This window comes from Ailuropoda melanoleuca, chromosome 13, assembly GCF_002007445.2.
Source record: "Ailuropoda melanoleuca isolate Jingjing chromosome 13, ASM200744v2, whole genome shotgun sequence".
In the NCBI taxonomy this organism is placed as follows: Eukaryota; Metazoa; Chordata; class Mammalia; order Carnivora; family Ursidae; genus Ailuropoda; species Ailuropoda melanoleuca.
Genome location: NC_048230.1, coordinates 40,611,676 through 40,623,304, shown reverse-complemented (window position 1 = coordinate 40,623,304; position 11,629 = coordinate 40,611,676). Strand labels below are relative to the sequence as shown.

Genomic DNA, 11,629 nt, shown 5'->3' with positions numbered 1-11,629 from the left:
TTGGCCACCAGCGGCGCGCCGCGAGTTCAGCGTCCCTGCGCGCGAGGGTGAACGCGCAGCGCAGGCCGCGCGCGAACTCGCCGCGGCGCCCAGAGTCGGAGGTCCCGGGTGGGGCGCCCGGCGCGCGCGGCTCAGAGCTCGGGGAAGACCCTCTGCTGCCCCTGGACGCTGCGACCTCCCGCCTCGGGGTCTTCCCCCTTCGCGCGCCCCGCCCCAGCCCAACGGAATTCGAGGCCCAGACCCGTCTGGAGACACCTCCTCTGTACCGAGGCGTCTCTCCTGCCGCGCGCGTTCTCCCCCGAAGGATTATTTTTGGCTTCCTGGCGCCGCAGCTCAGCCGCGCAGCCACCGAGCCCGAGGCAACGAGGCGCCCCCACCCCCGGGAGGGCAGGCGACCCGCCGGGGGTGCTGCGGTCCAGAGGAGGGGGGCCTTGTCAAGAACCTTAAAAGCTGGATCTTTTCCTCAGAGGAAACCGTCGAGGCTCACCTGGGCGACAGAAGCTGCCCCGCAGCAGGCGGTCCAGGCCCACGCCCCTTACCCGCCAGAGGGGAGCCTGGTCTAGGGGTCCCCGTCGGGATTAGAGAGCCACACGCGGGGGAGTGGCCCGCCGCCTCCACTGGCTCAGCGGGAGGAGGGAGCCTTCACTTCGACGGAGGCAAATGGGGACGCGTGTGTCTGTGTGTGTGTGTGTGTGTGTGAGAGAGAGAGAGAGAGAGAGAGAGATACGTGTCGGGGGCAAGGGTCTGGCCTGAACGTGTCCGCGACCAACTCGAGTTAAGTCCCTGGGGGGTTGTTTGAGGAGACCCGGAGGAGGAAGTTGCCAAAGCCGACTCGGTGACCAGACCAGGTGGGGCCAAAGTTAGAAAAGACCTCACCCCCTGTAGGGGGCGGCGGCGGTCCAGGCCCAGACCTCTGCGTGCGCACGCGCCCACACCTGCCGCCACCGGCCGCTACACACCTCGCTCTTCGCAACGCCCCTGAGAACCGAGAGGAGGCAGGTCCCGCGGCGCCCGTAAGTCGGGCATGCCTCCGTGGGGTCTCTTCCGGGGGACGCGGGCGGCCCGGCCCGGTTTCCCAGCACCTGGGGGGCGGAGCCCGAGGTCCCCGGCTGGGAGGGAGGCGCGGGCTGGGACGCGCGGGCCCCGGGCCCCGCGGCTCGGCGCGCGTCTCGGTGGTGCGCGCTTCCGCCTGGCGAGGCCCCCCGGCGGCCCTGGCTGGGTCCTGAGCGTCCCGAGCGCGTTCCGGGAAGGTGACTCAGCGACGCGCTCCAGGGTTGAGAAACTCCCTAAGAACGAGGGGAAGGAGCTGGGGCGTCATCACCCTCTCGCAGCGCCGCGGCCGCGGTCTTGAACCTCCGGGCCCCCCACCCCCACTCCCCAGGAATCCGGCACGCGGAGGGGAGGGCAGCGCTGCAGCCGCAGTGCCGTGGTCACGCGATGCGGGGACGCGAGCGGCGGCGGGAGGAGGAGGCTCCGTGCGGGAGCCAGAGGGCGGGAGCCAGCCCACTCTCCCCTCCTCCGCCGCCCCTTCTCTCTTCCCGTCCAGTGAAGGCTATGGTCGAAGCCTGGATTAGGCGCCTGGAAAATGCGGGACGCGGGGCGGTGCTCCCCGAGATCTCAGCCTTGGAGGGAGGTGGCTGCGGAAAAGGCTAGGGCAGCCTCCCCCTCTCCCCCGCGCGGGAGGGCACTTCAATCAGGCCTGAAGAGCCGCCGCTTTAAATCTTGGAGTCTGGAGGGAAACTGAGGCACAGGGAAGGGAAGACCTGGCTGTGCAGGAGTCCATGGTGAGAAAGCTCGCCTGCTCCAGGGTCCCTCACTTCCAGGGCCCCAGGCCCGAGCCCCTGGAGTCGCCGGGCCAGGCGGGGGCGGGATTGACCAGAAAGCCTTCGGGCGAGGGAAGGCGGGGCAGCCTGCTGGCTTCTTTATCCGGCCTCCGGGGGCCTAGTGGGAGGGAGGTGAAGGGCAAAGCCCTCTGGCCCCGGTTCCAGTCCGCACAATGGCTCCTCTGTCCTCCCTGCTGCCTCTTCCCCTGCCCCCCTCACCTCCACGGTCTCTGCTCTGCCCCCCTCATTCTTGTCATTCACCTCCTGGTTCCCAGGCTCCTCTGTGTCTCCAGGGCCGCCCTGACTGACCTCCAGCCTCTCTCCAAAGAACCGTATCTATCTCCAGCAATTCACCCGTCGATGTCTCAGGCCCAAGAGACGGGATTGGGCAAGAACAGGATGCCTGTGGCCCTTTGACCGTTGGGGAACTGAAATCCTGGGAGGTCAAGGGCCTTGCCCAAGCTGCTGAACGAGTTCCCAACCGGGCTAAGAAGCAGACCCAGGAGTCCTGCCCCCAGCCTGGGAGACCCAGGCTTCTCACTGATGTTTGAGTAGCCGTTGACCCGGTAGGTGGCTTGCCACAGAGCTGCCCCAATGCCCCGACTGTGCAGGGTCTCCCAGAGAAAGAGGAAACATCTTGAAGCCCTCTCCAGGCTTCCTCCCCCAAGTCCTGATGAAGCAACTAGCCTCTGTGCCCAGCGGGCCCACCGGCCCACCGTGGGCCTGGCCTCAGGCTTGCCAGCTCCGCTTGAAGCTAATCCCTGTCTCACAGGTGAGACTGCCTTTCCGCCTCTCCCAGCCACCCCCCTCCTCCTCGTGGACAGCCCCTCCCCAGGGAGACACACCTGAGAGCCCCTTTTCTTCTTCAGAGAAAGCAAGCGGGGATTTACTGGGCCTGGCTCCAGCTCTTTGGAAACTTGGAGCCAAGGCCGCCAGATGGGAAATGACTTGCTTTTATTAGGATAGGTTCCCTCCATCCCGCGCTCCCTGAAGCAGTCCTCCCTGAGGGTTCAGCTCCCACGCGGAATTGGAGCCCCCAGGCCTCCCTTGACCTTGAGTTCTTTCTGCCTGGGAGGCGGCAAGAGCAGGGAAGGGAGGCGTCCGGCCCTGCAAACTCTTCAGACGCGTGTTCTAGGTCAGCCCCAGATGCGGCTTTCCTTTCTGAGAGTTTCCTAGATGCTGGTGACCGCGCCAGGCGTTGGGGGTGGGGGGGTGCCACATGGGGCGATCCAGGAGGGCAGACTGGTCACGCAGGATTCTTGGCTGCTCGAAGGGAGTGTTCAGAGTTTCTGTTTCTGCTGTGGCTCATCGACTCTGGGTGTGTGGGGTGGTCAGCCTCGCTCTACCTTTTGCGTGGCCTCCACGTCCTCCTGGGTTTCCTCGCTGCAGCAGGGAGCACGGGTCTTGTCTGGGCTCTGCCTTCCAGTTCACTGACGTGGTCATTAGCCTGTGGAGCCCCCTCAGTGCGGCAGCCTGCGGCCCATGCCCACCCCACTCACTTCCGATGCCTGCCCAGCCGCTGAAGGCCATTTTGATAGTTTCTTGGGGTGTTGTAACAAAGTGCCACGAAGAGGCCCAAGTCTGAGATCAGTATGTTGGTGAGGTCAGTTCCTTCTGGGGCTGTGGGGGAGGATCTGTCCCCGGCCTCTCTCCCAGCGCTGGTAGTTGGCTGGCGAACTTTGCTGTTCTTGGGCAGATGATGCATCACCGTATCTCTGCCTTCATCAGCACGTGGCCCTCTCCCTGTGGAAGATTTGGCTGAATTTTTCCTTAGGTCTGCTCGATCTTCTGCGGGAATGTTCTTTTGCAAACGCAAATTGCTCTGGGAGGAAAAACCGAGGAATCCTTAGGACTCTAGTGTGAACGAATGCATTACAATTTTTTTTAATGTTTCACATTTTCAGTCAAAAAATGTGCAAATACAAGGTGTCCTGAAAAAGGGATGGGACGTGCTCATGCGGGTGTTAGAAGAAAGGGGTGTGTGGAAGTCAGAACTACCCCCCTCCCTGCGTCGTCAGGGTGCGATCTGTTGGGAGGGGTTGTTTATATCTGCATGGGCTGCCACACTTCCTTGCACGCCCAGGCTTGCACACCACTCCCTCGACTTTCAGATCTCGCCTCGTACCTTGACTTACGGCGTCTTTGGCTCCCTGAGAAGATGGGTTTGTTCCCCAATCCTTGGAAGAACAAAACTGAGTGGTGTGTTAGCGTATTAGGTTCCCACTGATGCCCAGATTTAGTATCTGACCGCTCCAGAGGTCACAAGTTTCAAATGGATCAGCAGGGCTGCCTTGCCCCGCCTGTTCCAGTTTCTAGAGACTACCTGCATTGTTTGGCTCAGGACCCTTCCTTCCAAAGCCAGCTGCACAGGGCCTCAGATCTCGGTCTGACCTCTCCTTCTGTTGTCACATCTCTGACTGACTTTCCTACCTCCCTCTTCCTCATAAGAACCCTGTGATTGCATTGGCCCCACCCAGATGATCCAAGATAATGTCACCCTTCTAGAGCCTTAATGTAGGCCTTCCTAAGCACCCACAAAATCCCTTTTGCCATATAAGGTAACATATTCACTGGTGCCAGGGATTATGACCTGGACACTTGGGGGGTTACTCAGCCAACCACGGAGGAGGAGGAGGAGGGAAAGTCTGGGAACTGTGTCCTTTTTTGGCTACAGGACTAACTTTTTTTTTTTTTTAATTTTATTTTATTATATTGTGTTAATCACCATACAGTACATCCCCAGATTCCGATGTAATTTGATGCTTCATTAGTTGCGTATAACACCCAGTGCACCATGCAATACGTGCCCTCCCTACTACCCNGGACTAACTTTTTTAATTTTATTTTTTAAAAGACACGATCCCAGGAACCCAGAGATCATGACTGGAGCCGAAGGCAAGTGCTTAACCGACTGAGCCACCCAGGCATCCCGGCTACAGAACTTTCTGACATTCCCCACTTCCCCAGCACTACCAAGTGAACACAAACCAGGAGCTTTCCCCCCAATTAGCGTCTCTCATGCGGGGGTGAAAACCTTTTTAATGGTATCAACACGTGATTCTGTTGACTTCTGTGGGTAGAGGTCCCTACAAAGAAAACTGGTTTCCCATTTTGAAAATTACCCGAGAGAAATTGGCGTCTTGGCGAAACACAGTAATTCCAGGATTTCAAAACCCCAACTTTTCACCTGAGGAGGGGTTGGGAAGCATACCAACCCATCCTCTTTTGGCCTGGCAGAATTCCCCACTCAGCTTTTCAGGAAGGGTTTGCCCCAGGGCGCGGGCCCCCTGGGTACCGAAAGGAAGCGTGTGGCCCTCTCAGCTCCTATCATGTGATCTGGCAGTCCCACTGCTGCTGCTCTGTGGCAAGGCTGAACCAGACCAGCCAAATGGAAAATCGTGGCTAGGAACATTCCACAGGCTGTCGCTGACATCAGCTCCGGTCTGGGCCTAAAGCAGCCTCTGGCCTGGTCTCCAGTGCCCAACCCCACATCCTGGATACTTGCAAGGGGAGAGAGTGTCCCTTTCTGAGGCCGCAGGCAGCCCTCCACCCCACCCGACCATGCCCACCCACGTGCTCATTTATCCCGGTTTGGGGACCCCCGGGCATCCAAGGGAAGAACTGTGTCAAACTGCCTTAGGCAGTTCCCCAAAAGAAACTGGGAACCAGGAAGAGGGCCCCGGCACCTCTGCAGGGGCGCAGGCACACCGCCCGAGCTGCATCCAGGCCAAGGGGATGGGTGTGTCCACAGCTTTCCGGGGGCTTTTCGCTGTGCAATGTTTTCCACTTTCACATCTCTCAAACGCTGAGATGTGTCCTTGGGTCGTTCCCAAAGCAAACAGACAGTGGGCTGGACACAGCCCCAAGCTGGACATCGCGTTTGCGCTAGTGGTCTGGGGCTGTTCCTCCTACCTGAGGGTGGACCCTGTCTGCCGGGGGAAGGTGAAGTGCCTTCTCACCCAGACCCGCAGAAGCACGCTCCACCTCTGCGCATGCCTGCTGGAGGCACCTCACTGACCCCTGGTGGCCACCCGGGGGATGCGTCCCTCTCCTCTTACATCCAAACCCAGCAGCCACTCACTCAGGCTTCCTCCTCCGTAGATGCCATTTGGGGGGGTAGTAGCTTGGGGGCAAAAGAGGGGCACAGATGCCTTACTTCACCCAGCTGCACAAAGACACGGATGCTGGAGCGGGGCTTGCCTACCCCTACTGCTCATTATCCACATCCTGAAAATAGAAATGCCCCTTCCCTGGAGGCTCGCCTCTTGAAGGTCAAACCCTTCGATTCTTTTTCAGACACAGCCCTGCTAATCTAAGCAATGATTATACGGGATGGGCTGGACAGCTGGGGCTGAGGAGGGGCGCTGGGGGCAAGGGGCACTGTAACCTAATTGCACACGTGTGCCCCTAAGCCTTTGTGCGTCAAGGGGAGTGATTTGGCGGATCCGACGGGAGAGCCATTTCCAGAAGCAGAGTTCCTCCTTCTCTCTGCTCACCGCCCTGAAGGCCTGGCCCCGGCCACGTGACTAGCATCTTGAGAATGAGTTAAGATGTCATTTCTCCTTCAAGGCAGCCTCAGATGATCCTGGCAGCCTTCTCTGAAACTCACTTTCAAAAGGGAGTGGGGAACTAACCTGTCAAAGCTTACAGGCTAGTTAGTGGCATTGTTTCTTAAAAGCAAACCAAAACCGGAATGGGCCTGGCGAGCACTCCTGAGCCGTGGGGAGCTTATAGGTAGCCGCAGAACACCTCTTGTCTTTTGTCTTCTTGTCTCCTTCCTAGCACTGCAGTCCCCGCGGGTCTGCACACGGAAGTCCTCCAGAAGTGCTTGCGGGCTGACCTCTCTGACCGCATCCCCCTGGCAGGTGCAACAGAACAGCCAGAAGGGGAGCCACCCCTGGGTGCCAGGTGGCCGCTGCGCTGATGCAGAGCGCCGGAAGGGCACGGTCTGACACCCCACCTCCTCCTGGCTGGGCACGGCAGGCTGATGGGTCCCGGGAGGGAGGGACAGATGGCTCCGATGCAGAGTTAAAAGGGTGCATCAGTCTTCCCGACTCGGATGGCCTAGGAAAATCCATAGCTTCGGAACTTGGCATTTGCAAACGAGCACAAAGATCCTACCATTTTAGGCTGAGTTCCAGGTGCCATGTGACAAGTATCCGTGACGACGCGGTTCTCAGATGGAGAGCACTTAAGGAGGGAAAACACTTGATATCTGCGAAATCTGATTAGCATGGGATCGGGGTCTGCCTCCTTCTGCTCTTGGCAGGCACCCGTGATATTCCCAAGGGGAGAGGCATGTTGAGTCCTCAGGGGTGGCTCGCTCACTCCAATTTGCAGCCCTCAGCGTTGCGGGAGCCACAGGGGCTGGGGCAAGACTGAGTGGGAGCAGGGAGCCACAGCGAACCCCAGGACACCGAGGGCCATGACCCTGCAGAATCAGGCATTTCTGAAATGCTGGAGACCCTGAGGGGAAACGGGTGGGGCTAATTCTAATTCTTGACCAAGACCCACAAGTTGCAAGTGCTCAATAAAGACTAGCGGGTCAACCATGAAAAAAATGGACGTAACAGAAGTGGGAAACAAAGCTGGGTTTACCCACCACCCTTGAGAAAAGTATCTTTTAAAATGAGGTTCCTCGGGGCAGCTGGCTGGCTCGGTGGGTTAAGCTCCGACTCTTGGTTTCAGCTGAGGTCACAATCTCATGATCTCAGGGTCCTGAGATTGAGCCCTCTCTCTGCGCTAGGAGTGAAGTCTGCTTGTCCCTCTCCCTCCCCCGCTGCTCTTCCCCCCACTCCTGCTCAAGTGCTCTCTCTCACATACATACATACATACATACATACATAAAATCTTAAATAAAAAAAAAGAATATGACATGAAAAAAGCCAGGTGCAAAGGCCACCTCTTGTGTCGTTCCATTTATTTGGAATGTTTAGAACGCACAAATCCGAATCTTATTCTAAGTAGAGGTCAAACCGTGTGTGGGGCTTGAGCTCAAGACCATGAGATGAAGAGTCAAACGTTCTACCAACCAAGCCAGCCAGGCGCCCCACAGAACGGGTGAATCTGTAGAGACCGAAAGCAGACGGTGGCTGCCCAGGGCTGGGGTAGGAGGGACCCAGGAGTAACTGCCTGACGGATGTGGGTTTTATTTGGGGGAAGAAGATTTGGGGAGCCAAACGGAGGTGGCGGTTGCACCGAATGCCAGCGAATTGTCCATTCTGTGTTCTGTGCATTTCACCTCCAGTTTTCTTAAAAAAATAAGAGACTTGAAAGAAAGGGCAGTGCCCCCTCTCAGGATCATTCTCGGGTGATGCACGAAACCTCCATTTTTAAAGCTGCAGCTGAAATTCTGATGCCGGCTGGCTGTGTTAAGGAACACCGTGGGAGGGGAGGCGGGGGTGCCTGGCTGGCTCAGTCAGTAGAGTACGTGATGCTTGATCTTGGGGTCATGAGTTCAAGCCCCATGTTGCGTGTGGAGCCTACTTAAAATTTTCTCCCCCTCTCTAATGTATTTTTACTTTGGTTAAGTTTTAAGTATTTTTTTTCCAAATATAGAAATACACCAAGTACGTGGTTATCCTTGAAGGGAGCACGGCTGGAAGGGGGCACGAGGAGTTTCTAGGATGTATTTGTTTTTACTAACATGGGTGTGTTGGCTCATGAGTTCAATGTTTATGATCTGTGCACTTTCCTGTAGGTATTTGTACTTCAATAAGGAACCCAGCACACGCATTGCAGACCTACTGGGAGAAGCACAGAGAAGTAAAAAGAAAATAGGACTGAGGGTCCACCAAAGATCAGCACTTAGGGCCTCCACGGGTGACACTGCTTTTTCCACGAGGTAAAATCCCTCCCACTAACATCACCGCAGTGCTGACTGCACCCCTTGTCCTTCTAAGCAGAGGGAAGTACCCGGGCAGTTACATGAGCCTGAAGGACTGGGCTCCAGTGACTCCGTGCCCAGGAGGGACTGGCTGGAGAAGACAGCAGGGTCGCCGCACTTCCTCGCTGACCAAGACTCTCTCCCTGATCTAATCAGGCTCACCTGAGCTCTCCTTTTGCTCAGGCACCCCTAGAGATGGAAGAATTTTAAATCCAGCCTTTTTTTGTTTTTGTTTTTGTTTTGTTTAAATCCATGAAGGCTCTACCAACTGGCACAGATGCGGTAAGTGCTGAGGTTTCTAGCTGGGTTTGGCCTTGGGATATTCCTAATGGAAAACAGAGAGGAGGCAAGAGGTTATAGCCACCAGGTCTGCTGATGGCCTGAGCTAATTCCCAGGTCACGCCTGGGTCACTTAGCATGGAGGCCCCCAAATGAGGCAGCACATTGGAACCCCCCTGGGGACCTCCTAACGTGTAGGCAAAGTTGGGAACCTCTGACAGCATAAAAGGGGGATCTGTAGCCTGTTTTCCAAGCAGGTGGGCAAGCTCAAAGAACTCACCCATTTCTGTTAATGCCACAGAAATCTTGAAGGGAATCATGAACGGTCACGGTCCCAGTGACTACTCATGTTTAGGGATGAATCAGGCGCAGTGCCGAAATGTTGCATACTGTCACAGTCTCTCCACATCCTCCCAGACGCTGGCGTGGGAATGTGGGGAGGGTGATAAAGCTGGCTGCCGCCCAGGCTCCGGGAGAAGGGGACGGGGTCTCTGGAGCTATTACAGTCACTCCCACTAGGTGGTGTCAAAGCAGGAGCGCCCGTGCATTAAGAAGCTCAATTAAATCTTATTTCCCTGTTGAATGGTAATACAATTTTATAAATGCTTTTTCTTCATGTCTAATTGGTATTTAATTACCAGGGGATTCTCTTATCCCTTGTGTGTCCATGAAAGATAAAGGAGGAGGACTTGAAGACTTCACCCCTCTGGCTAAGCCTCCGATGCCAGCCTTGAATTTCCCAGCCCCCTCCCCCCGGCCGGACAGTACTTTCCAACATGAGTCAGATTTCTAACAACCTGACCATGTTTTGGAAGAGCAGTTTGAAATTTACGGAGGAATGGAAAGGAGGAAGACCTTGTCTGTGGGGAAGGGAAGGGAGGTGCTGAAATGCTCTCACATCAAAGGTTACTTGGCTTATGAGTTGGTAAGCTGGAACTTGGGCTTGTGTGGGTGTTTGCCTCCTGTCTTTCCACCAGCCCTGCTATCCCACGTGCGTGAACCCTTCCTGGGCAATCACTAGATAGACAATTAATTTTTCATCCAAGAAAGGAGCATATGTGTCTGAAAGCACTGATTCCCTGGGCAAGTGTTCCAGTTATCTGTGTCTGAGCAATAAATCACCCAAAAACTTAGTGGCTTGAAGCAATAATTTATTGGGTTCACTGTGGGTTGACAAGGCTCAGAGGGGTGGTTCTCACTTGGGGATTCATGTGGTTACAGGGGCAGTGGGCTAAATGTCTGAGATGGCTCTCTCATGTGGTGACAGTTGTGGCTGGCTATCAGCGAAGTGTCCAGCTGGGGCTGTCAGCCAGAGCGGCTCCCTGCAGTCTCTCCATGTGACATGGCCACTGGGTTACAAGAGGGGTCGTCAGGAGCAATCATTCCAAGAGATCCAGGCAGAAGCTGTGAGCCTTCTCGTGCCCCAGCCTCAGAAGTCCCAGAACCTCACGTGTACCACATTCTACTGCCCAAGCAAATCACTGAGTCCTGCTCAGATTCCAGGGGAGGGGATTAGGGCCCCCGCCCCATGGCGTGAGGAGCAGCATCGGTTCCCAGAGAGGGAAGGAACGGATGGCGGCCATCTTGGAGAGTCTTGCCTCAGGAAGTAAGAATTGGTGCAACTTTTTGTTTTTTTTTTTAAGATTTTATTTATTTGAGAGACAGAGAGAGGGAGGGAGGGAGCACAAGCAGGGGGAGGGGCAGAGGGAGAGGGAGAAGCAGGCAGGGAGCCCCAACGCGGGGCTCGATCCCAAAACCCCGGGATCATGACCTGAGCCCGAGGCAGACGCTTCACTGACTGAGCCAGCCAGGCGCCCCAGAATTGGTGCAACTTTAGAGAACTGCTTTGCCCTTAAGGAAACTGGTTTGTAGCTAAAGAACAGGCTTGTTAAGAGGTGCCTGGCAGGCTCAGTCAGTGGAGGTTGGGACTCTTGATCTTTGGGTTGTAAGTTCAAGCCCCAAATTGGGTGTAGAGATTACTTAAAAATAAAATTTTTTTTAAAGATTTTATTTATTTCTTTGCCAGAGAGAGAGCGAGAGAGAGCACAAGCATGGGGAGCAGCAGAGGCAGAGGGAGAAGCAGGCTCCCCCCTGAGCAGGGAGCCTGATGCGGGGCTCCAACCCAGGACCCAGGGATCATGACCTGAGCTGAAGGCAGATGCTTCACCGACTGAACCATGCAGGTATCCCTTAAAAATCTTTAAAAATCTTAAAAAAAAAAAAAAAGAATAGACTCCTTCAAATATGTTTTCAGGAACCCGGGTGCCCTGTTAATCCAGGCCCCGACATCCTTGATCTTTTTACTTTAACTGAAACCAGCTGTCTCTGCGTGAGAACGCTTATCCCCTAAGCCGGCTCTCTCTGCTGGAGGCTGCTGACTTTCCACTTCCCTCTTAACACAAGTGGTTAGCCTTTATTAAGCTCTTAATTTGTGCCGGGCAGTGTGTGCTAACTTTCACTAAGGAGCCACTTTCACTAAGGAAATGCGTCTTGTTGACGTGCACGTGAGCAAAAGGTTTTATTTCTTTTTTCTAACAGCCATGCCCAGATGTGCTCTGTCAAAATCCCCCTTCGCGATGGGCAGAGAGCTCCCCATTGCGGCCTCAGTCTGCCTTCCAGACATTTCTGGTTGTTAACACAG

The 11,629-nt window shown here is 55.8% G+C and overlaps 1 protein-coding gene and 1 long non-coding RNA gene across 7 annotated transcripts in view; one reads left to right on the top strand and one right to left on the bottom strand.

Moving 5' to 3' along the window:
* The window catches only part of SPHK1 (sphingosine kinase 1), a 4,729-nt gene extending 3,566 nt beyond the window's left edge, over positions 1-1,163 (bottom strand). Inside the window, exon 1 of one of the 2 annotated variants that reach the window (XM_034641628.1) lies at positions 960-1,163. In XM_034641628.1, the coding sequence (XP_034497519.1) occupies positions 960-1,026 (67 nt within the window). In that variant the 5' untranslated portion in view covers positions 1,027-1,163. Of the gene's footprint in view, positions 1-487; positions 630-959 lie in introns of those variants that run through there. The other variant, XM_034641630.1, reaches the window with a different exon arrangement.
* On the top strand, positions 886-11,072 carry LOC109489732. Of its 5 annotated transcripts, XR_004619889.1 has the most exons (7): positions 886-1,013; positions 1,547-1,784; positions 2,099-2,595; positions 4,678-6,769; positions 8,524-8,991; positions 10,256-10,594; positions 11,015-11,072. It is a non-coding gene; the product is annotated as an uncharacterized LOC109489732 (long non-coding RNA). The 5 variants fall into 5 exon arrangements; XR_004619886.1 differs by lacking the exon at positions 886-1,013 and having other exon boundaries at positions 1,362-1,784; XR_004619887.1 differs by lacking the exon at positions 886-1,013 and having other exon boundaries at positions 1,362-1,784; positions 10,210-10,594.
* Positions 11,073-11,629: the final 557 nt, after the last annotated feature.